Genomic DNA, 25,520 nt, shown 5'->3' with positions numbered 1-25,520 from the left:
GCTGCAATAAAATTAACTGAAATTGTGTATTGGTTATTTGAGTTTGCAATGGAGAACCATAGAAGTTTATAGCACAGAAAAGTGGCTGTTCGGCCCATTATGTCTGTATTGGCTGTTTGCTAGAGCAATCCAAAACGAACCTCAGTACCCTGCTCTCTACCAGTAGTATTTCCACCTACTTCAAATTTATCAAACCATGGGCTCAAGTTTCAGCCTGAGTTGCTCCTATTTTTTTGGAGCAACTAGTTTAGAATGGAGCATCTTAGAAATTGCAATTCTCGGCATTTAGTTTGCTTCAGTTCTAGTGAGTTAGAATAGTTCCATTTTAGAACAGAATTTTTTTCCCAAAAGTGGGCGTGTCCAGCCACTTATGCCTGTTTTGCAAGTTTAGGCAGCGAAAACTTATTCCAAACGAACTTAGAATGGAGTAAGTGTAGATTTTTATACGCTCAGAAAAACCTTGCCTACACTGATAAATCAGGCGTAGGGAACGAGAGATGGGGAAGGGGGGGTTTACAAACATTAAACAAATAAAGAACCATCATCAATAATAAATGATAAATAAATCAATCAAAAAAAATTTTAATTAAAAAAAAAATCAATAAATTAAAAATTACGTTTCTGCAGCACCTGGAGCCCTCCAACAGCGTTCTGGGACGGGCCCCCCCCCCTCCCCCCCCATTGTCTCTCTCTGTCAGTCTCTCTCTCTCTCTCTCTCTCTCTCTCTCTTTCTGACAGTGAGATGGGGGTGGGGGGTTAGAGGGAGGCTGAACGGGGGCGGGGTGGAGAAGGGAGGGAGGCTGAACGGGCACTGCCGCTGACGCCAGGCTCCCAGAGGACTTTGGGCGGGGCACGCCCCCAGCGAGAGGCCGGGCGGGCCTCGCCGCCGACGAGGTAAGATGTGTTAGGCCACTCTGCCTGGGATAGGGTCATCACTCAGAGACAGGACGTGCTGGGAGGGCCAGGAGCTACTGCGCACGCGCGCAGCCGCCGGCACTGTTTTTGGCACAGGGCTGTAGCTCCGCCCCCAGCAGTTTCTGCTGCACCGCGCCGACCTGGAAATGGGCCTGCAGCTATCGGAGAATCGCGAGGTAAGTATTCGGCGCAATTTTTGTTCTACAAATTAGGCAGGCCTCTCCGATGTGCGCTGTTCTAGCGGGGGTACGAAACTTGAGCCCATGTAGAAGTAAGTATATTCAACACACTGGCCACTCGGTGGCTCAAAAACAATTTGGGTGCTGTATTTTAGAATATTATTATTTGGATTGATTTTTCTTTGAATTGTAAATATTGTAATATAATTCTGCCAAAATTGACAACACCTCCAACTAATGTTTTTAGCCTGTGGTCCTGAACCTGTGACTTGACCTCTTTACATCCACCAGGCATGTTATTGGTGCCCCATCTCCCTAGTCTCCTGGCCTGTCGATCATTGGTGACTCGTCCCTTAATGCTACTACTCCCAGCTTGAAAAATATGCAAAAGAAACTTAACAGCTTTCTGCACCAGTTCCCTTGCCTCTCCCAATTCCCTTTTCCTCTCACGCTCCTTCCTCTCTCCATCTTCCCCCTTTCTCTTGATCATCTCCTTTTTTCCCTTTTCCCCCTCTTACTTCCCTTCCTCCCCTCTTTCCCCCACCCCCAACCCCCTGCTCTCACCTCTCCCCCCTCCCTGAGAGAGCTTTAATTACTCTTGGTGTTAGAACATCATTAGTAATTTAATCATGTTACAGTGAACATTTTCTTTTAAGCATTAAAAGCTAAAGTTTAAAATCGTTATGCACCCGCTGCACTTGTACTGCAGCTGATATGCAGCATGACAATTGCTCTTGCTACAGAAGCCTAAAATTAGTTTTGCAAAATCAGCAATGTTGTACTGTTGAATCAGCGGCAGATGTGCAGTATAACTATCAGAATGGATCATTATGGTGTACCACAGTTTAAATGCAAAAGCAAACTTGTAAATAAAACAAAAGCTCTTCTTGTTTCTGCAGTTTAAATCTGATATAGAAATGAGCAACTAACATAAAAACATAGGACTCCAGTTTCGGCTCGAGTTGCTCCTATTTTTTTTGGAGCAGCTAGTTAGTTTGCTCCCGTTCTAGTGAGTTAGAATAGTTTCATTTTAGAACAGTTGTTTTTTTCAAAATCGGGCATTACCAGCCACTTACACCTGTTTTGCAAGTTTAGGCAGCGAAAACTTACTCCAAACTAACTTAGAATGGAGTAAGTGTAGATTTTTGTACGCTCAGAAAAACCTTGCCTACACTTACAAATCAGGCTTAGGGAACGAGAGATGGGGGGGGGGGGGGGGGGCCAAGGCGGGTTTACAAGCATTAAACACTTCACTTTTACAAATAAAGAGCCATCATCAATAATAAATGATAGATAAATCGAAAATTCAACCAATAAATCCATCAAAAAAATAAAAAATTAAAAAATAATAAAAATCAATCAATAAATAAAAAATTAAGTTTCTACTCACCTACTGCAGCCCGGGAGCCCTCCAACAGCATGCTTGGACGCCCCCCCCCCCCCCTCCCCCAGTGTGTGTCTCTCTCTGTCTCTGTCAGTGTCTATCTCTCTGTGTTTCGGACAGCAGGAGGGAGGAAGGGCTGAACAGGGGGAGGCTGAATGGAAGGGGGGGGGGAAAGGCTGAATGGGAGGGAGGGGGCAGGATGAAAGGGAGGCTGAACGGGAGTGGGGCGAGAGGCTGAACGGGAGGGAGGGAGAGGGAGGTTGAACTGGAGGTGGGGGCAGGGGGGGAGAGGCTGAACGGGGGGGAGGGGAGGTGGAGAGGCTGAGCGGGGGGTGGGGGGGAAGCTGAACGGGAAGGAAGGGGGATGGGGAGGCTGAAGGGGAGGGGGGATGGGGAGGCTGAACGGGAGGGAGGATGGGGAGGCTGAACGGGAGCAGGGGGGGTGGGGAGGCTGAACGGGAAGGTGGGGGGAGGCTGAACTGCAGAGCGTTGGGCTACGAGGAGCAACTGCACGTGCGCGCACTCTATCGTGCATGTGCAGAGGTCCTGGCACTGTGTTCTGCGCCGGGACCTAGCTCCGCCTCGACTCTTTGTGCTGCGCTACGCTGAGGCCGAAGATGTCCTGAGGAGCTCGGAGAATCACAAGGTAAGTTTTCGGCGCACTTTTTATTCCAGAAAATCGGCACACTTTTTTTTTTTACAGAGGGCGGAAACTTGGGTCCATAGAAAATAGGAATAGGCCATTTGGCCCTTCGAGCCTGCACCACCATTCAATATGATCATGACTGCTCATGCAACTTCAGTACCCCATTCCTGCTTTCTCTCCATACCCCTTGATTACTTCAGCCGCAAGAGCCACATCTAACTCCCTTTTGAATATATCTAACGAACAGGCCCCCACAACTTTCTGTGGTAGAGAATTCCACAGGTTAACAATTCTCTGAGTGAAGAGGTTTCTCCTCATCTCGGTCCTAAATGGCTTACCCCTTATCCTTAGACTGTGACCCCTGGTTCTGGACTTCCCCAACATCGGGAACATTCTTCCTGCATCTAACCTGTCCAATCCCGTCAGAATTTTAGATGTTTCTATGAGATCCCCTCGCATTCTTCTAAATTCCAGTGAATATAAGCCTAGTCGATCCAGTCTTTCTTCATATGTCAGTCCTGCCATCCCAGGAATCAGTCTGGTGAACCTTTGTTGCACTCTTTCAATCGCAAGAATGTCCATCCTCAGATTAGGAGGAATTGTACACAATATTCAAGGTGTGGCCTCACTAAGGCCCTGTACAACTGCAGTAAGACTTCCCTGCTCCTATACTCAAATCCTCTCGCTATGAAGGCCAACATGCCATTTGCCTTCTTCACCGCCTGCTGTACCTGCATGCCAACTTTCAATGACTGATGTACCATGACACCCAGGTCTCGTTGCACCTCCCCTTTTCCTAATCTTCAGATAATATTCTGCCTCCCTGTTTTTGCCACCAAAGTGGATAACCTCACATTTATCTACATTATACTGCATCTGCCATGCATTTGCCCACTCACCTAACCTGTCCAAGTCATCCTGCAGCCTCTTAGCATTCTCCTCACAGCTCACACTGCCACGCAGCTTAGTATCATCTGCAAACTTGGAGATATTACATTTAATTCCTTCGTCCAAATCGTTAATGTATATTGTAAATAGCTGGGGGCCCAGCACTGAACCTTGCGGTACCCCACTAGTCACTGCCTGCCATTCCGAAAAGTGAGACAAACTGCAGCAATCCATCTTGCTTTTAAATAAATTGTAGATGATATAAAATGCATTAAGTTAGGCTGAAGTTAGCTATCAATGGAATACTTAGTAATAGCATTTTCTTATAACAAGATCCATTTTTCAGCAACTTTATAAATCATGATTTTAAAATAAACTATAGACTACTATGGCGCTACATTTAATATACAATGTGAGAGCACAGGTATTTGGAGATCAGACTTCAAAATGGTGGTCCTGGCAAGCAATCAATTTTATTTTCCCTAATAAAGAACTACAATATTAACATAAAATATTCAGACTGAACAACATCAAAAAAGTTAGTAAATATACCTACTTTTTGGTGGGCTATTCTGTAAATCTGATTTGTATATTAAACTTTTTTTTTTAAAACAACAAAAAAAACCACACACACATTTGGTTGGAACCATTTTTAAATGTGTCCTGGGAAGTAAACAAATGAACAGTGCTCAACATATTTATTCTGAGTATTTGTTTTTACTTTAGGAACAGCATACATCCATGGAATTCAACATGCCTCTGGGAACTTTGTCTTTATAATGGATGCCGATCTTTCGCACCATGTAAGTTTATTTTCACTTTATTAATGGAGTTTTACATTTAATATATTTAAGTAATCAATTTCTCTCTCTCTCAATTTTAGCCAAAATTTATTCCTGAATTCATAAAGTGAGTATTTTTCTTTCTGCTTTTATAACCAACTTAATATCGCTTATAGATTATACTACAGGTGATAAGGTTATCATCTCAAATATTTGATGGTTCTTGGACATAGCATAATTGATGAATAAATCAGTTTGTGATGATATCAATATATTTCCAATTACATCAGTGTGATTTTGTCCGCGTGATTTTATATTACGATTTTTTTATAATTGCTGTGAACTAATCACAAAAAGAGATAAGACATCCTGGATCCCAAACAACTATTTACACTGATCAATTCAAAACTGCCCTCGCGTCCAACTTCAGCATAAAAACATCACCTCCAATGCAAAATAGGTGTGTTGCATTTCAGCTATCTCAATAATTTAATATGGTAAAAAACCATATTCAAAATGATATTGATTGCAACAGAGTTTAGAAGGTTACAAGATATGAAACTCCTTCTGCTTATTCAAGCTGTGGAACAAAGTTAGTACCTCTTGAACTCTACTAATCTACTAAAATTGTGATACTGTGAATGTTGCATCTAACATGGCATTTTGTACTTTATATACTTTCAACTTCATTTTTCTTAGTAAATTGTTCTTGTTAAATTTAAAGTCATGTGACTACACAGTTTGTATTCTTTAATTGGAAAGTACTTTCCCCAAATCTGCTTGCAAATCCCTTTTTAAATACAGAAATAGTGGCCTTGATATTACCCTCCCCACCTCACAATGGGCAGGAGAGGGTCGGGTGAACATAAGAAATAGGAACAGGAGTAGGCCATACAGCCCCTTGAGTCTGCTCCGCCGTTCAATGAGATCATGGCAGATCTGATCTTGACCTCAACTCCATTTTCCTGCCTGATCCGCATAACCCTTTACTGCCCTATAGTTCAAGAATCTGTCTATCTTCACCTTGAATATATTCAATGACTCGGCATCTGGGGTAGAGAATTCCAAAGATTCATGACCCGCTGAGGGAAGAAATTCCTCATCTCCTTAAATGGGCGACCCCTTATTCTGAAACTATGCCTCCTAGTTCTAGATTCCCCCACGAGGGAAAACATCCTCTCAGCATCTACCCAGTCAAGTCCCCTCAATCATATATTTTTCAATAAGATCACTTCTCATTCTTCTAAAATGAGTACAGGCCCAACCTGCTCAACCTTTCCTCATAAGATAACCCCTTCATTCCAGGAATCAACTGAGTGAACCTTCTCTGAACTGCTTCCAATGCAAGTATATCCCTCCTTAAATAAGGAGACCAAAACTGTAAGCAATACTCTAGGTGTGGTCTCACCAACGCCCTGAACAGTTGTAGCAAGACTTCCCTAACTTTATACTTCACCCCCCTTGCAATAAAGGCCAACATTCCATTTGCCTTCCTAATTACTGGCTGTACCTGCATGCTAACTTTTTGTATTTCATGTATGAGGATACCCAGATCCCTCTGCACCTCAGCATTCTGTAGTGTCTCTCCATTTAAATTTTGCTTTTCTATTCTTCCCACCAAAGTAGATAACCTCACATTTTCCCACATATTACATTTGCCAAATTTTTGCCCACTCACTTAACCTATCTATATCCCTTTGTGGACTCTCTGGGCCCAAGTTTCCACAGGATAAAAAACGGGCGCCCTTCCGAGCTGGGCGCCCGTTTTTCACGCCTAAAACGGCGCCAGAAAAAAAACGCGCTATTCTCGAGCGCTCTGCAGCTCCTTGTCTGTTTGGAGCGGCGCCCAGGGGGGCGGAGCCTACACTCGCGCCGATTTTGTAAGTGGGAGGGGGCGGGTACTATTTAAATTAGTTTTTTTCCTGCCGGCAACGCTGCGCGTGCGCGTTGGAGCTTTCGCGCATGCTCTGTGAAAAAAACCATTGACACTCGGCCATTTTTGTAGTTCTTTGTAGCTGTTTAATTTTTGAAATTTTTTTAATAAAACCACATTGCCATCAGCACTGAGGCTTCCCTTCTCACTGTCTCCTTCCCCTCCCTCCGTGGCAACAGGCCGCTCTCTCCTTCCCGTCCCTTCCCTCCGCGGCAACAAGCCGCTGTCTCCTTCCCCTCCCTCCCCTGCGCGGCAACAAGCCGCTGTCTCCTTCCCCTCCCTCCCCTGCGCGGCAACAAGCCGCTGTCTCCTTCCCCTCCCTCCCCTGCGCGGCAACAAGCCGCTGTCTCCTTCCCCTCCCTCCCCTCCGCGGCAACAAACCGCTGTCTCCTTCCCCTCCTTCCTCTGTGCGGCAACAAGCCGCTGTCTCCTTCCCCTCCCTCCACGGCAACAAGCCGCTGTCTCCTTCCCCTCCCTCCCCTCCGCGGCAACAAACCGCTGTCTCCTTCCCCTCCCTCCTCTGTGCGGCAACAAGCCGCTGTCTCCTTCCCCTCCCTCCACGGCAACAAGCCGCTGTCTCCTTCCCCTCCCTCCCCTCCGCGCCAACAAGCCGCTGTCTCCTTCCCCTCCCTCCCCTGCACGGCAACAAACGGCGGTTTCCTTCGAACGATGGCTGAAGCACTTTCACACAGGTAGGAAGATGGTTTATTTAATCTTTTCTTTGCTTATAAATGTTTATTCAGGTTGGATTTATTTGTATAATATTTGTAGAAGTATAAATAAGGATTGATTGTAGAATTTAATGAGTTCCCCTTCCCCTCCCCCCCTCCCCACCTCCCCACCTTGTTCTGGACGCCTAATTTGTAACCTGCACCTGATTTTTTTAATGTGTAGAACAGGTTTTTTCAGTTCTACAAAAATCTTCACTTGCTCCATTCTACTTTAGTTTGGAGTACGTTTTCACTGTGGAAACTTTCAAATCAGGCGTCAGTGGCCGGACACGCCCCCTTTTGAAGAAAAAATTCTGTTCTAAAGTAGAACTGTTCTACCTCACTATAACTGCAGAAAAAAAAATGTGGAGAATTGCGATTTCTAAGATAGTCCGTTCTCCACCAGTTGCTCCTAAAAATCAGGCGCAAATCATGTGGAAACTTGGGCCCAATGTGTCCACTTCACAACTTGCTTTCCCACCTATCTTTGTATCGTCAGCAAATTTGGCGACATTACACTCGGTACCTTCATCCAAGTCATTAATATAGATTGTAAATAGTTGAGGCCCCAGCACTGATCCCTGTGGCACCCCACTTGTTACAGTTTGCCAATGACCCATTTATCCTGACACTGTTCTCTGTTAGTTAGCCAATCCTCTATCCATTACCATCAACGCCATGAGTTCTTATCTTGCATAGTAACCTTTTATGTGGAACCTTATCGAAAGCCTTTTGGAAATCCAAATACACTACGTCTACTGGTTCCCCTTTATTCTCCCTGCTCATTACATCCTCAAAGAACTCTACATACAATCAAGCATGTATTATAATTTTCTAAATGTCCTGCTACTACTTCCTTAATAATGGATTCCAGCATTTTCCCAATGATAGATAAAACTGGCCTATAGTTTCCTGCATTCTGTCTCCCACTGCAAGGGGGAGCCGGATTTAAATGTAAGTGTTACTACGTAGGTTTCCCAGAGCTCGGGAAACCCAGCAGTAAAAGGGAGTCAGGAGCTATCGGCTCAAGAAGGTAAGTGCCTTTTACAGCACTCCCTGTGGGAGAGGAGAAGTAGGAGTGCCCCCGGCCCCTCGAGGACGCCTTCGGCCTGCCCTTGCCGAAAACCACCTCTATCTCATCCCCCACCCCCGCAGAAAACAGTTGATATAATTTACTAAAGTAGATGAAATCTTTAAAAAAGTGGGACTGAAAAACTTCACCTGCTTGCCCAGACAACAGTTTTTTTTAAACTTTAGTGAGAACATAATTTTGACTGATCTATTAAATAGGGAGCCTTAGGCACAGTGGGCCACCTGCCATTGATTGCACCAACTAACGTGTTGGCTTGTTTGCAAATGTAGGCGAGTGGTATGATGTGTTCTCATTGTGGAGTGATAGCTTATTAATTTCTCAATGCTACACCTTTTCAATGGATTAATACCAAAATCTCAGAAGAGATTTGCTTTTAATAGTTTTCTGGATGAGTTACCTGTGCCGCCATGGTAGTTTGGCATGCAATGAGGGTGGGTTAGAGTCCTATATGTAAAATAACAGCTTTATAATACATTGAAAGTTATAATTTGCAATAGATTGGATTAATTTCCATACGTTATCTTAGTTGCATTTCCTAGATCATGTCTTTTTGTTGTGTGCAGAGTGATTTAATGGATTGCTTTGGATTTATGACTTTGTTTTATCATGCTATAACTTGACTATCTGGAAGTAGGTGTAGTCACATACTTTTCAAATTAAGTCAAGCGCTGTCGACAGATTAGAAAAATATGCTTGCCCTTTATTCTGCTTTAAGTTGAAAATCTGCTTTAAATCAAATTCTTCTTCTTCCATTTAGTTATTAATATACACGAGATAAACTGAAAATGTATTTAATAAATATATCAAACACGCAGATACTTTCATTGTTTTTCAGTGCAATTTGAGACAGTACATTTTGGGGGGAAGTGAAGAGCATAGCTAATGAGAAGTTTGGAAATGAAAAGCTACGAATGTATTTTTCATAGAATGACTTTGTTACTAGCTTTCTGTTTCAGAAACCTCGTTATTCAGTAAATTTAGGAGTAATTATGGTTTTGTAATACATAAACATTACAGAAAACAAAAGGAAGGAAATTATGATGTAGTGTCTGGAACCCGCTATAAAGGGGACGGAGGAGTATTTGGCTGGGATCTGAGAAGAAAACTCATCAGGTATGAAGCAACACATCATAAATACTCAGGACTCCTACCTAGTACTAGTAAAACAGCATTGTAATTTAGTTAGAAGATTATTCACTTAGTTTGGTTTTATTTTTTTTTTTTGATCCCAGCAGTTTCCACAGAAAATAGTTGTGAAGTCTTTTGTTTCAGTTCTGCTTTTGATCAACTTCAGCTGCCCAAAACTGGAAGTGACAGGTCAACGGGAGGACTTCTAGCTAAACTGTATAATATGCCTATGCACATGTAGTAACCCTGAATAGGTGTGTAACAATGCTGATATTTATTCTTCTGAGTTGTTACACTGACATTTTTCTGAAGTGTTGTTGGGATTATCAATTACTGGAGGATGCTCTCCTCCAATCCTCTTTGATCAAGATTACCACAGTGTTGGTTGTCGCAGATGGTTTTACATCGAATTACATAGAATGTACAGTATAGAAACAGGCCATTTGGTCCATGCCAGTGATTTTGCTCCACAGGAGCCTCCTCCCAATCCGCATAACCTTCTAATCTTTACTCTTGCGCTTATCTAGCTTCCCCTTAAATGCATCTATGCTATTCTCCTCAACTACTCCTTGTGGTAGTGTGTTCCGCATTTTAACCACTCTCTGCGTAAAGAGGTTGCTCCTGGAATTCCACCTCTGTTCCTTTTAAGACCTTCCATAAAATCTATCTCTTTGACATAACTTTTAGTCACCTACTCTAAAAGCTCCTTCTTTGACTCGGCGTAAATTTTTGTCTGATTACTCCATGAAGTTGCTCTACTGTATTGCATGGAAGACTGAAACGAGAAAAACATTTATACATTAGTGTCCTTGTGCCCCCAAAAAGTATCAGATGGAATGAATCCAAGAGAATCTTATATCAGATCAAGCCCCCAGCTTTCTGATTGTTTGATTTCCTAACCAGATACTAGGTAAAGGAAAATTCCAGCTCCCTTTCAGCCATCATAATGTTTTATGCTTCAGCTTCCATTGTCAAGCCTTCAAAGATATAGATCTAGGAATATGTAGGTCATAGTTACATCCACAGCTGCAGCACCTACACTCTCCCTCTCAAGCCCTGCACTTTTCCTTACATCATCAGTACTGTCTCCGTTATAACTTTTTTGCATGTTCTCCAAGCCTCACTGTTTCTCGACTTTGGTCTTTGCCTCTTACCCTTTCTTGGACTTTTTCTTCCACTTGTTCCTGGGCCTCTGCTGCTCAATCTACAAGCAACATTCCAGAATATATACTTTTTATAGTCAGTCAGAAATAAAGATAACTGCCAAAGGAATTTATAGCAACTCATTGGCACATGGTGGAAAATAATTATTGTTCCAGTTCTTTAAAAAAAAGATTAGAAATACAATGCTAAACTTGAAGGCATTTTAGCTTGATATCTATAGTGGAAGAAACATCATCAACATCATAGGCAGTCCCTCCGAATCGAGGAAGACTTGCTTCCACTCTTAGAATGAGTCCTTGGGTGGCTGAACAATCCAATACGAGAGCCACAGTCCCTGCCACAGGTGGGACAGACAGCCGTTGAGGGAAAGGGAGGGTGAGACAGGTTTACTGCACGTTCTTTCCGCTGCCTGCGCTTGTTTTCTCCATGCACTCGGCGATGAGACCTTCCCGGATGCACTTCCTCCACTTAGGGCGGTCTTTGTCCAGGGACTCCCAGGTGTCGGTGGGGATGTTGCACTTTATCAGGGAGGCTTTGAGGGTATCCTTGTAACATTTCCTCTGTCCACCTTTTGGCTCGTTTGCCGTGAAGGAGTTCCGAGTAGAGCGCTTGCTTTGGGAGTCTCGTGTCTGGCATGCGAAAAATGTGGCCTGCCCAGCGGAGCTGATCAAATGTGGTCAGTGCTTCAGTGCTGGGGATGTTGGCCTGGTTGAGGACGCTAATGTTGCTGCTTCTGTCCTCCCAGGGGATTTGTAGGAGGCATCGTTGGTGGAAGAAACATTAACACAAACTATTCAAAAACAACAAATGATAATACAGGTAATAAATCCAAGCCAAAATGGATTTAAAAAATAGATTGTGTCCAATAAATGCATTGCAATTCTTTATTGATGTAATTGGGTCAATGGATGATAATGCAGTTCATAGAATCATAGAAGTTTACAGCACGGAAGGAGGCCATTTCGGCCCATCGTGTCCGTGCCGGCCAACAAGAGGCTATCCAGCCTAATCCCACTTTCCAGCTCTAGGTCCGTAACCCTGCAGGTTACGGCACTTCAAGTGTACTTTTTAAATATGGTGAGGGTTTCTGCCTTTACCACCCTTTCAGGCAGTGATTTCCAGATCCCACAATCCTCTGCGTGAAGACATTTCCCCTCAAATCCCCTCTAAACCTTCTACCAATTACTTTAAATTTATGCCCCCTGGTTGTTAACCCCTCTGGTAAGGGAAATAGGCTCTTTCTGTCCACTATAGCTAGGCCCCTCATAATTTTATACACCTCAATGAGGTCTCCCTTCAGCCTCCTCTGTTCCAAGGAAAACAAACCCAGCCTATCCAATCTGTCCTCATAGCTATGATTCTCCACTTCTGGCAACATGCTCATAAATCTCCAGTACAATCACATCCTTCCTATAATGCGGTGACCAGGACTGCACACAGTACTCCAGCTGTAGCCTAACCAGTGTTTTATAAGTTCAAGCATAACCCACCTGCTCTTATATTCAATGCCTCAGCTAATAAAGGCAAGCATTCCGTATGCCTTCTTAACCACTTTATCTACCTGGCCTGCTACCTTCAGGGATCTGTGGACATGCACTCCAAGGTCCCTTTGTTCCTCTATACCTGTGTCCTACCATTTAATGTATATTTCCTTTCCTTGTTGGCCCCTTCCAAATGCATTACCTCACACTTCTCCGGATTAAATTCCATTTGCCACTGTTCTGCCCACCTGACCAGTTGATTGATATCTTCCTGCAGTCCACATCTTTCTTCGTCATTATCAACCACACAGCCGATTTTAGTATCATCTGCAAACTTCTTAATCATACCCCCTAGATCATTGATGTATACCACAAAAAGCAAGGGACCTAGTACTGAGCCCTACAGAACCCCACTGGAAACATCCTTCCAGTTGCAAAAACACCCATCAACCATTACACTTTGCTTCCTGCTTCTGAGCCAATTTTGGATCCAACTTGCCACTTTGTTATTATACATCTTTACTTTCAGAAAGTGTGCGATTAAATTGTGCATATAGTGAAAGCTTGTAAAATCAAGAAGATGGTTGTAAATTGAAAATAAAAACCAAGCGTAGTTGTCGATGGCTCCCGTTCAAGTTTGGCAGCTGCAATCATCAAGAGTCCACCAAGGATGCTGTGAATAATATTAACAATCTTAATGGGGATATTGTAAGTAGAATGAATGTAATGATACAAAGTTGTGAGAGAAAGCAGGATGCTGTGAGAAAATGCAGTTCATACATTTAGGCTTGACAAATGCCTAAACTAATATTGGGAGCCATTTAATATTTTAAAAGTTTACAGCAATGCTAAACGTAGAATATATAAGTATATCCAAGGTAGGAAAAAGATTTGGGTGTGGTAGTTGACATTTTGATGCTGTGAAACTCTCTCTAGATTATTGTATTCAGTTTTGGTTACCATGCTTTTGAAACTATATTGAGGAGCAAGAGTGATTCAAAGGCTAGAGATGAGTTATGAAGAGAAGCAATGGGAGCTTAATGTAATCTCAACTAGAATCATATTTAGAGATGTCAACAAGTGGTTGACCACCTCTTTTTCCAAGTTTGTAGGAATTCCCAATTATCACTGAGAAGGAATTATCACTTTTTTTCTCCTTCTGCCCAGATTTCCACTAAATCAACTCCTAACCTTATCTTTCAAAGCTAACTTGCCTCTTTTTACACGCCCCCCCCCCCCCCCATAATTCTGATGTTCAGCACTGGGGCACAGAAGAGAGACTAATTTGTTTCTGAACATGAAAGAGACCTTTATCTTCATGGACTCAATGCTTAATGGGTCCAACCAATGCAGAGCAGCAATCAACAAAGGCAGTAGAACGACGAACTATGTTGCCAAAACAGTAGGAGTTATGATCAGACTATAGTGCATTGCTCAGAACGCATGTTGAGTACTGTGACTAATTCTGGTCACCGTGCCATTCAAGTGCTGGAGGCAGTGCAGAGAAGAGCCACTGTCAAAGGTCTGAGTTATGAGGGAAAAAATGGGCTTTTCAGCATTGAATCTTCAAAGCGGTTATAGAGGTTTATAAAATAGCTAAGGGTATGGAAAAGGTAAATCTGGAAAATGCTTTAACTGAATTGTGAGAGCAAGTTAAAGGACCACATGTTCAAACCAGTAAAAGGTAAATTTAGGACTGGTATTAATGCATGTAATAGACTTCCAGATAGAGTAGTAGAGGCAAGAACCCTACAATAATTTCAAAAACAATTGGATGCTGCGTGGGGGATGGGGGAGAACTTTAGGCCTTTTTCTTCTGTGAATCATTCTATGATTCTAGGAACTAAGATGGGCTGAATGGCTGTCCTCATCTGCAATGATCTTTTGAAGATGTTGAACAAAAATCCCAATGGTGAAATAAACTGGATGGGTTGAATGAAGTTTCTCATCCCCATTACCTGCAGTCAAGATCATTTGGTAGAAATGATTGATTTATTTATGGAAATAAAATTTAAAGTCAAAAAATCACAGACTTATTGGGCACAAGTTTCCACATGAGTTGCGCCTGATTTTTAGGAGCAACTGGTGGAGAACGGACTATCTTAGAAATCGCAATTCTCCACATTTTTTTTTCTGCAGTTCTAGTCAGGTAGAACAGTTCTAGTTTAGAACAGAATTTTTTCTTCAAAAGGGGGCGTTGTCCGGCCACTGACGCCTGATTTGAAAGTTTCCACAGTGAAAATGTACTCCAAACTAAAGTAGAATGGAGCCAGTGAAGATTTTTGTAGAACTGAAAAAACCTGTTCTACACATTAAAAAATCAGACGCAGGTTACAAATTAGGCGTCCAGAACGAGGTGGGGGGGGGGGGAAGGGAACTCATTAAATTCAACAATAAATCCTTATTTATACTTCTACAAATATTATACAAATAAATCCAACCTGAATAAACATTTATAAGCCAAGAAAAGATTAAATAAACCATCTTCCTACCTGTGTGAAAGTGCTTCAGCCAGGGAGAATTCTGCAGCCGTTCGTGCCGCAGAGAGAGAGAGAGAGAGAGAGAGAGAGAGAGGGAGAGGGAGAGGGAGAGGGAGAGGGAGAGAGGGGGGGGAGGGAGAGAGAGGGAGAGAGAGGGAGAGGGAGAGAGAGGGGAGGGAGGGGGGGGGAGGGGGGGGAGAGAGAGGGGAGGGAGGGGGGGGGAGGGAGAGGGAGAGAGAGAGAGAGAGGGGGGTGGGGGGAGAGAGAGAGAGAGAGAGAGAGAGGGGGGTGGGGGGAGAGCAGGTCTCGGGTCGGGGGGGTGTCGGGTCTCGGGGCGGGGGAGAGCGGGTGTCGGGGCGGGGAGGGGGGGAGCGAGTGTCGGGTCTGGTCGGGCGGGGAGCAGGAGCTGGCCGTGGGAGGAGCCTCATTCACACAGCCCCAGTAAGGCCATTCAGCCAGGGCTAGGGGCTGCGTGCTTCGGGCCCCTCACACACACTTCGGCGCCTGGAGCTACTGCACTTGCGTGCCGACTGTAGCGCGCATGTGCAGAGGTCCTGGCACTGTTTTCAGCGCCGGGACCTGGCTCCGCCCCCCCACAGCTCGTGCTGGCTGCGCCGAGGGCCACAGGACCTGTAAGTCGGTGGAGAATACCGAGGATTTATTTAGGTGCGAAAAACGGGCGCCCAGCTCGGAGGGGCGCCCGTTTTTTTTCTTGTGGAAACTTGGGCCCATTAGTGCTGCAGCCACTCTTTAAAATATCAAATGCAAAATAGTGCAACAGCTAAGTAAATCCACGTTTAAAGTAAGGTACAAATTTACCTGTGGCTTAATTTTATGGGTTTTATACTTTGACACCCTATTTTGTCACCTTCGAAGTAAATACTAATTTGGATGTTTACATACATACTTTATGATGGGTTAATCTTTTCACTGTTTTATGTTTAATCTGATTAATTTACTCAGCTGCCCAACGTGGAATTCAAACAAACATGGGCTCTAAATTCTCTAAAATTTTGTTTTCAGTTTGTATTTATTCGCTGCTCTTTTTTTTAATGTAGCCGAGGAGCAAATTTTGTCACTCAGGTATTATTGAGACCAGGTGCTTCAGACTTGACGGGTAGCTTCAGGTAAGAATGTAATTTAATATCTTGCACTTATGTACATTTGTGTGGGTGTAATTCTATAACTTCAGGGCATGTTTAGGATTATATATAGTTATCAAAGCACAGACAAAAATATAGTCTTTCTACCAAGTTCCATTTTTACATTAAGTACACTGTGCCCACTATATTGGGAGAGTGGTGAAGAAGAAAACATAACCTTTTTTTAATAAACATAAAAAGTATAAGAAGATTAGCCCCAAAGTTAATTTTATACCCCACTGATCTTGCAGAACAGTTAGCTGACATACATCTGACACTTGTTTGCATATAGCCATAGGTTTCTGGTGTGGGTAGAGTGGAATGACAGAAGATCTTTGTATCAGCACTTTTATGCTTTATTGTGCTGCAGTTATGATCCACTAGTTACCAACTCAAACCTGAACTGTTCGATTCTATATCTCCTTGATATATTAATAACACTATTTGTAAAGATAAGCAAACAGTTCCTCCACTTCCCTCTCGTAAAACTATTTTCATTGAAGTTGTTCTATTTGAAAACGTTGAACCCATTCCTGCTTTTCCCCAATATCACATAAGTAATACGCACTTTCCAGCAGGAGGTCAGTGGAAAGGGATCAGAGGAGTGAATCCTGACTGATTTCTCTCCCTCCCTTTTCTAGCCAGGGGCAAACTACACTGTTCTACCACTGCCCAGGCTGAGACCAACTCAGTATGAAATACAGATCAAATTATTGAGCTTTCTGCTCTGTTTTTTTAAAATTCATTCATGGGATGTTGGTGTCACTGGCAAGACCAGCATTTATTGCCCATCCCTAATTGCCCTTGAGAAGGTGGTGGTGAGCCACCTTCTTGAACCACTGCAGTTCGAGCGGGAAGGTACTCCCACAGTGCTTTTAGGGAGGGAGTTCCAGGATTTTGACCCAGCGACGATGAAGGAACGGCGATACATTTCCAAGTCAAAATGGTGTGTGACTTGGAAGGGAACTTTGGGGTAATGGTGTTCCCATGCGCCTGCTGCCCTTATCCTTCCAGATGGTAGAGTTCACAAGTTTTGGAGGTGCTGTCGAAGAAGTCTGTTGCTGCAGTGATGGTACACATGGTGGAGGGAGTGATGTATAAGGTGGTGGATGGGGTGTGGCTCGGTGCAATATCGTGCACTACATTTGGCTATTAACCATTTTCTCAGTACCAGAACCTTTGTTCCCAGATATGAAAAGTATACACACTACAGAATAGCACTTTCCTAGTTGAAGCGATGGTGCTTCCAGTTTTGGGTTAGAAACTGGAGGAAGCAAGAAGTTTGTCCTGTTCTTTCCTCTCCAATTTCTGTTTAGAGTGCTGCATTTAAATATAGTTTACAAGTGTTTGTATCCGCAGATTATACAGAAAAGAAGTACTGCAGAAACTGGTTGAAAAGTGTGTATCAAAAGGCTATGTCTTTCAAATGGAGATGATCGTTCGGGCTCGCCAGCTGGACTACAATATTGGGGAGGTATGAAATAAGCACCATAAAATAAGTCTAAATATGAACTTCTGAGAATCAGCTGTTCTGCATTACAAAACGTCTTGCATAAATGTATCAGAGCTATGGAACATAGTGTTTTCACTTATGTAAACTGCCTTTTGATGAAATATATTTAATGTTTCAATGCATGGTTGCTGCACAGTCTTCAAAAGATAAAACAGTGGGGAAATTGCAATTCTTCCATTCTATTACAGATTTGTTTTTAATACTGCCTCTCTCAACTGTATGCTAAAATCAGTTTGTTTTCCAAGAATAATTAAGCTTGTAAATTAAATACACATAGTGTGCACATGATCACACCAGCATAAAATATGGGCATCATCAACTTATGATTTTTTTTAAAAGGCGTTTCAGATGTAGTCCTATTGTTACCATTGCCTAATGTGTGAGCATATTGGAGTAGGCAAAACAAAGGGAAAGGCAAAAGGTGGCTAGGATATTCTGCAAAAAAAATAAAGCTTTTTTTTTAAGTTTAATAACTAATGGGAGATTTTACTATTCACTCGAGTGAAACTGTAAATGTGTTTTATATGTGTGTTTATAGAAATTGGGCCTGTATTTCTGGATCACATTTCCCTCTCCTATCTATGAAGAAAATAAAAGTGCATAATTTTATTCTTTTATGACCTTTTCCCCTTTATGTACATATCTCTCAATTAACATAACATAAGAATTAGGAGCAGGAGTAAGCCATTTGGCCCCTCAAGCCTGCTCCACCATTCATAAGAACATGGCTGATCTGATCATGGATTCAGGTCCACTTCCCCGCCTGTTCCCCATAACCCCTTTATCGTTTAAGAAACTGTCTATTTCTGTCTTAAATTTATTCAATGTCCCAGCTTCCACAGCTCTCTGAGGCAGTGAATTCCACAGATTTACAAGCCTCAGAGAAGAAATTCCTTTTCATCTCTGTTTTAAATGGGCGGCCCCTTATTCTAAGATCATGTCCTCTAGTTCTAATCTCACCCATCAGTGGAAACATCCTCTCTGCATCCACTTTGTCCAGCCCCCTCATAATCTTATACGTTTCGATAAGATCACCTCTCATTCTTCTGAATTCCAATGAGTAGAAGCCCAACCTACTCAACCTTTCCTCATAAGTCAACCCCCTCAACCCCGGAATCAACCTAGTGAATCTTCTCTGAACTGCCTTCAAAGCAAGTATATCCTTGCGTAATTATGGAAACCAAAACTGCATGCAGTATTCCAGGTGTGGCCTCACCAATACCCTGTATAACTGTAGCAAGACTTCTCTGCTTTTATACTCCATCTCCTTTGCAATCATCGAAATCATGGCTGGTCTTCCACCTCAACTCCACTTGCTTGCTCTATCCCCATTATCCTTGATTCCCTTAATATCCAAAAATCTGTCAATCTCTGTCTTGAATATACTCAGAGATTGAGCCTCTGCAGCCCTCTGGGGTAGAGAATTCCAAAGATTCACCACCCTCTGAGTGAAGAAGTTTCTCCTCATCTCAGTTCTAAATGGCCAATCCCTTATTCTGAGGAAACATCCTCCCTGTAACTACCCTGTCAAGCTCTGTAAGAATTATGTATGTTTCAATGAGATCACCCCTCATTCTTTTAAACTCTAGAGAATATAGGCCTTTTCTACTCAATCTCTCCTCATAGAACAATCTCCTCATCCCAGGAATCAGTCTGTTTTTTTCTGTCTTGCTGTCCAAGATCTGTAGGCCAAACAAAACAAGCTCTCACTTCTGTGATGTCACAGATGTAGCTGCTCCTACTCCCAGTGTTGCTGCAGTATTTTACTTCACTAGTTGCTGTTCTATGACATTGCTTACAAGCAACAAGAGAAAACTGTATTCTCTGATTGGCAGGATGTGATTAAGTTGTGTTACCCAGGGATCTGTACTGGGGCCTCAGCTTTTCACCATATATATTGATTTGGATTAAGGGATCGAGAGCAAGTTTGCAGATGACACTATGGAGGCACAGTCAATTGTGTAGATGGGAGCAGGAAGTTACAAATGGAGACAGCGAGCCCAAGTGAGTGGGCAAAACTATGGCAGATGGAGTTCAGTGTGGGGAAGTGTGAGGTTATCCATTTGATCAGAGAAAGACAAATCAGCATATTTTCTTAATGGTAAGAGATTAAGGGCTGGAAATTTTTCAGCTTTACGCCCATATACCGCCCGTTTATCGCGGAAAATAAGTTAGCACTGAAATAGCCGAAATCATAAATTATCACCCAAATACCGCCGGCAGTAAATTCATCAGTCATTTACCACCGGTGGTGATAATAAAAATACCGCCCGCCCAGTTTTTTCAACGTTATTATTAGTACCGCCGAAAAATACCACCAGTGGAAAATTCATCAATACCACCATTTTAACCACCGGACTAAAACATCACCATGAAAACTATAGTCTTACCTGCTCAGACCCAGCGGTAATGGCGCCATTTCGAAAAATGGAGTCAAAGTTCATTGCTTGAAAGGATTTTGACAGATGGCTGATTTTTACATAGTGAGCTTTATGTTAGGTCAGAGTTAGATTTTAAGGTTATTTGATGCTTATTTACACTATGAGTACATTTGAGTATATTTAAAAGAATGGGGCCTATAATATCTTGCCAGTAATGCTGGCTCTGCTATGCAGAATAGAGTTGGAAGAAGGTTTATTGAAGAATATTATGAACCTAATCAAAGAGGTCGCAGACTTAGGAGGAGGAGGAGGCCTTACCCCCAGCGACTTTTCAGGGAGAAGCGCTCATACCTCCACCTGTCTAAGGCACAGTGCGTTAGAAGGCTGCGCTTTTGAAAAAAGATGGTCACTGAGATATGCCAGCTCATAAAGGCAGACCTGCAGCCCACCAGCACCAACAGGACTGCACTGCCCGTTGAGGTGAAGGTGACTGCGGCACTTGCCTTCTATGCCTCCGCTCCTTTCAGGCATCAGCTGGGGACGTGCTTCATCTCTCAGCAGGCAACTGATGCACTGTACGCACGCAGGATGGACTTTATAAACTTACCAATGAACGGGGAGGCACAGAATGAGAGGGCTGTAGGTTTTGCATGAAAGGTGGATCCCTCTGAGGGAGTGGTGACTGCAGCTAAAATATTTGCTGATTCGTCCAAACCCACCATCGCCACCTCTTCCTCCACCAACAACTCCTCCTCCACCTCCACCTTCATTGACTCTTAACATTGATCCCCCTTGCAACAGCTGTTTCCATAGGATCCTCTACGCGCCCCTCTTCCTCCTCATTGGCCCATGTATGACGGAATGAGGCAGAGGTGGAGGCTCCCGTGGTGGGATGGTGTGCATGCGACTCCTCATCTGGAAATAGAAAACAACATATGAGTGGTTAGCAGCAGGAGAGGGGGCAGGGTAACATGAGTACGGTCACATAATGCAGGCTTATTTGAAGAACCACCACTACTGCAGAGAGACACTACATGAAATTACCCTAACCTGAATCCACACAGACTACATGACATTGCATTACAAGACCCCAACACAACCGGGTAGCTGTTCTATTGTGGGCACCCCACCAGGGCAGCCACACATTTCTCCACCTCTGTTAATTGCTGGATTTTAGGTGGACCAATCCCCGTGCATCACTGATCAGCGCGATTGTTTGACAGTTTCCTCTGCAAAAATGACAATAGCAATGCTTAACCAAATTGCCCTTCTGCTCTTGTGGCACATCAAAGCACTAGTAACATATGTGTGCATTTAATACAGTCCTTTGTTTAATGTCCCATTAAGCTGCACATGGGTCATGAGGAAGACATTGAAGTGCAGAAACATCTTCTAAGATCTCAGAAACATAGAAATTAGGTGCAGGAGCAGACCATTCGGCCCTTCGAGCCTGCACCGCCATTCAATAAGATCATGGCTGATCATTCAACCTCAGTACCCCTTTCCTGCTTTCTCTCCATACCCCTTGATTCCTTTGGCCATAAGGGCCATATCTACCTCCTTTTTGAATATATCTAATGAAAGCCATCTTAATAAGATCATTCATGGCAAATAAGCCTACCTGCATCAACATGTGTCAGATTTACATTGTAAGTAATTAAGGAATGCATGAATAAAAATATTACTTACTCTTGCGGACGCAACTAGGTCATTCCACCTCTTCCTGCATTGCTGGGCCCCCTGCTGTATGTGATCGACTGAGGACACCCCCTCAGATATTGCGCTCCAGATTCTATTGCATAGTGGGGGGGGAAGGTTTGCACAGCCATGCCAGGACAATTGTCCCCATCCAGCCTCCACTTCTGCAACCAGTGCCTTTCTAACTCTGCTTGCTGCATTTTTATCCTTTTTATTATCCTATTATTTGCTTTTATGTGCTTTTCTCTCTCTCTCTCTATCTCTCTCTCTCTCCCCCTCTCTCTCTCCCTCTCTCTCAATCTGGTATTATATGTATCCTATCTCCTTTTTGCAAACTCTGATTCTCTCCTGCGCATGCGCGGGCGACCCCTGACCAGAAATCGCGGGTGTGGTGTCCCTGCACCATACTACAAACTCACACGAGGCGGGTACTGCAGACACAGTCACTACGTGACCGTACTCTTTTATTCCCAGGACCAAGGAGTGCTGACCCTGGGTGGGACCTCCCCTTTTATACCTGGAAACCCAGGTGAGGAGTGTCTCCCACAAGTTCACCCCCTGTGGTCAGGGTGTGCATTTCTAGGGTATAAGTACAGTGTACAGGAGTTGCATGAAGGTTACAGTTACATGAAGATTACCGTTGCATGATGGTTACATACATGACAGCGGGGAAAAAGAAATTGGGGGGGGGGAAATCGCGCATGCGCAGACGGTTCTTTTTTTTTTTTAACGCCCAAAAAATGTGTTGCACGACTAAAGATACCGCTGCCTTTTGACCAAACTAGCGACCTTCAGTCATAGCGGTATTTCAGCGGTACAAAAAAACACGTATCCATGTACACAAATCACTAAAAGCTAGCACACTGGTACAAAATCAGAATCGAAAAGGTTAATGGCATGTTGGCCTTTATCTCAAGGGGATTGGAATTCAAATGTGAGGAAATTATGCTTCAGTTGTACAGAGCCTTGGCCAGATCATATCTGGAATATTGCTTTCAGTTCTGGGCACCACATCTCTGGAAGGATATATTGGCCTTGGAGGGAGAATAGCGCAGATTCACCAGAATGATACCGGAGCATAAAGGGCTAAGTTATGAGGGCAGGTTGGCTTGTATTACCTTGAGTGTAGAAGGTTTAGGGGTGATCTAATTGTGATGTTTAAAATGATAATGGGATTCAATAGGGTAGATACAGAAAAACTATTTCCTCTGGTGGGGAATCCAGAACAAGGTGGCATAATCTTAAAATTAGAGATTTAGGAGTAAAATGAGGCTGCCCTTTTTCACACAAATTGTAGTGGAAATCTGGAACAGTTTCTCCGAAAAAGCTGTGGATGCTTGGTCAATTGAAACGCTCAAGGCTGCAATTGCTAATTTTTTGTTTGGTATGGGTATCAAGAGATATAGAGCATAGGTGAGTAAATGGATTTGAGGTAGAAATCAGCAATGATCTAACTGAATGGCGGAACAGGCTCGAGGGGCTGAATGGCTTACTCCTATTTCTATTTACTATTATTTTTGGACTTTGTACCTTCTATTTTGATTGCCTAGCTGTACTCTATATGCCTGGCTATACTACATATCTCTATTCAGTTTCTAGTAATGTGAAAGCAAATGTTGAAGTCTCTTAATTTATTTTTGCATTTTGATGGGAATTTTTATTTATAATTTTGCAGTCAAAAAAAAAAATCAGTCGTGTCATGTTGTCATTGTGATATTATGCATTGTTGTGGTCATGTGATTGCTAGGGACCAATGGGCAGCAGCTACCATGGACCAATGATGGATTGCTTCTACAGACCAGTCATAGTGCTTAAAAGAAAAAGGCTGCACAGAATTGGTCATATTATTACCAGGGACCAAACAAAGCTGTCAAATCTCCCCCCATCAACCTTAATCATCCTTTGGTAGCATTGCTCCACACACCTGACAATCCAATCAGATCTATCAAGTGATTACCTGCAGCCAATGACAATGCTAGAACATGATTATAACTAGAATAGTCACTTGATCATCATTGGCTAATGAGATTGCTAGAAAATGCCACCCTGTTAAAAAAAATTATCAACACTATTGACTCAAAAGGGACATACATTTTTATATGACTTATAAAATAGGTGTAGTATTTACAGTATATAGTAAGATAGTCCTAAAATTGATAGTAAGCTGCTAATGTTCTCCACAATTTATACTTTGAGCTATTAACTCTAAATCACAATGACAGCAGCAGATATATGAAGTTTATCATCTGTAATAAAGAATGGCTGCAAGGTTCCCTTGGACAATGAGATTTTTTAATCTCATAATATGCAAACACCTATGGCTTGTGTTTCTTTCAATCATAAAATATACTAATAATTTATCAAAAAGCATTCACTTCTTGCTGGGAATGATTCCACACTAGCCAGTTTCCTCACATCTTACTCAAGAGGCCATTATTTATGATGAGTGTTTGCAAATTATTTGAATGTGGGGGTGGGTCACATCTGCTGTTGATTCTCTCATACACTTTACACTAATACACTAAGGATGTCTTATGTCCATTGTTTATTACTATTTGTAAGGTTAATATATCTGCTTCCGTCAATGTAATTTCAGCAAGATTCACTTGATAGCATCAAAGAATAGGAACCTTGGCTATTTTGTTTCTCCTCTCTCATACAAGGACACTAAGGCCAAATGTATCACCTCTATTGCTGCCCCAATTAAAGTCAGCTGATCCTGTATAAATCAGGGTTCTAGCCTGGGATTTTCCTGGTCTGTATGGTCCATTGTGTAAATCTGCTGAGCCATTAGGGAGCCAATTGAGATATTTCCCTTCAACCTTTAAATATTATTTCTATAAGAACCAAGATGCAGTATTCAATTGTTTTCAGTTCTATGATTGAGTTTTTTATTAAAATATAGTTGGAGTTCACTGATACTTCTACATTTGCTATAGGTGTTTTCTTTTAAACATAAAATTGACTTGGAAGGAACAAGTTGGGAAAGTGTAGTATAGGGTATTACCAATTTATTTCAACGTGCACATTGCCTGTGGTATCATGTTCCAAATAGTCATCCTCATTCAATAACATTGAAGAAGGAAGATGGAATTACCCTAAAATGAATACCCTATATCACGAGCATGTTTACAGTGTTTCTTGGTGAGCATGACATGCTTTTCCTAAAACAAAAATAAATTGTGCAGTGTGAGCAAAAAAACATATATATCAACCATCCAAATGACAAATTGATGTCACAAAAAAGTTTCAACTGATACTTATTGGGCCAAAGATATTTATTCGAAATTATATTACCAGTGTTCTAAATGTATTCCCAGTACTAAATCGGAGATGTGTAGAACTGGCAGATAATAAAATAGTAGCTCATTTCTTAGTGCTATAGGACATTCATGTGTTAGAATATATTGATTTAGTTAATTCTTGATCGTTCCCTTTGTTCTGTGACGCTCATGTTTACATTGAATTAACACATCTCTCTCCCCCTCCCAATTATTACAGGTTCCTATAACATTTGTGGACCGTGTGTATGGTGAATCTAAACTGGGAGGAAACGAAATTGTTTCATTTTTGAAAGGACTGCTGCATCTCTTTGCCACTACATGATGAAAACTAATATTTAGCACTGAAATGTTACATGCCTAGAATGTTTTAAAACTATATGTGTGTATTATTTCCCTATTTCACAATCTCATTGTAAAGTCTAATTTTATATGTACAAATCTGTAGCACACCTCAGTGAGTGAACAATTGTAAAATATAATTTGAAATAAATCATTCCAGTCTTTGAGTAAGTCTGCTATTAAATATTAATTTTGCTTGACTCATTTAATGCTAATATTTCTACTCCTTCCATAGATCACGTTGCTGTAATATTTCAACTATCTTATAACTAGTTAAAAACATAGGCATAGCCTTACTGTGATTTATCACTAACACAACTTGCCATTACCAATATTTTGCTTTTAGTCCCCAGTAAAATCAGAAGAATGTATGCTATGGT

General features: G+C 42.4%; 1 protein-coding gene across 2 annotated transcripts in view; it reads left to right on the top strand.

Moving 5' to 3' along the window:
- dpm1 (dolichyl-phosphate mannosyltransferase subunit 1, catalytic) overlaps positions 1–25,311 on the top strand; it is a 75,463-nt gene extending 50,152 nt beyond the window's left edge. Inside the window, exons 4-9 of one of the 2 annotated variants that reach the window (XM_070896034.1) lie at positions 4,739–4,815; positions 4,896–4,921; positions 9,548–9,643; positions 15,842–15,910; positions 17,285–17,399; positions 25,019–25,311. In XM_070896034.1, coding sequence (XP_070752135.1) covers positions 4,739–4,815; positions 4,896–4,921; positions 9,548–9,643; positions 15,842–15,910; positions 17,285–17,399; positions 25,019–25,123 — 488 coding nt within the window. In that variant the 3' untranslated portion in view covers positions 25,124–25,311. The remainder of the gene's footprint in view (positions 1–4,738; positions 4,816–4,895; positions 4,922–9,547; positions 9,644–15,841; positions 15,911–17,284; positions 17,400–25,018) is intronic. The other variant, XM_070896035.1, reaches the window with a different exon arrangement.
- Positions 25,312–25,520: the final 209 nt, after the last annotated feature.

Source organism: Pristiophorus japonicus, chromosome 12, assembly GCF_044704955.1.
Source record: "Pristiophorus japonicus isolate sPriJap1 chromosome 12, sPriJap1.hap1, whole genome shotgun sequence".
Lineage (NCBI taxonomy): Eukaryota > Metazoa > Chordata > Chondrichthyes > Pristiophoridae > Pristiophorus > Pristiophorus japonicus.
The sequence above is the reverse complement of the archived record's forward strand: the minus strand, read 5'-3'. Positions and strand labels throughout refer to the sequence as shown.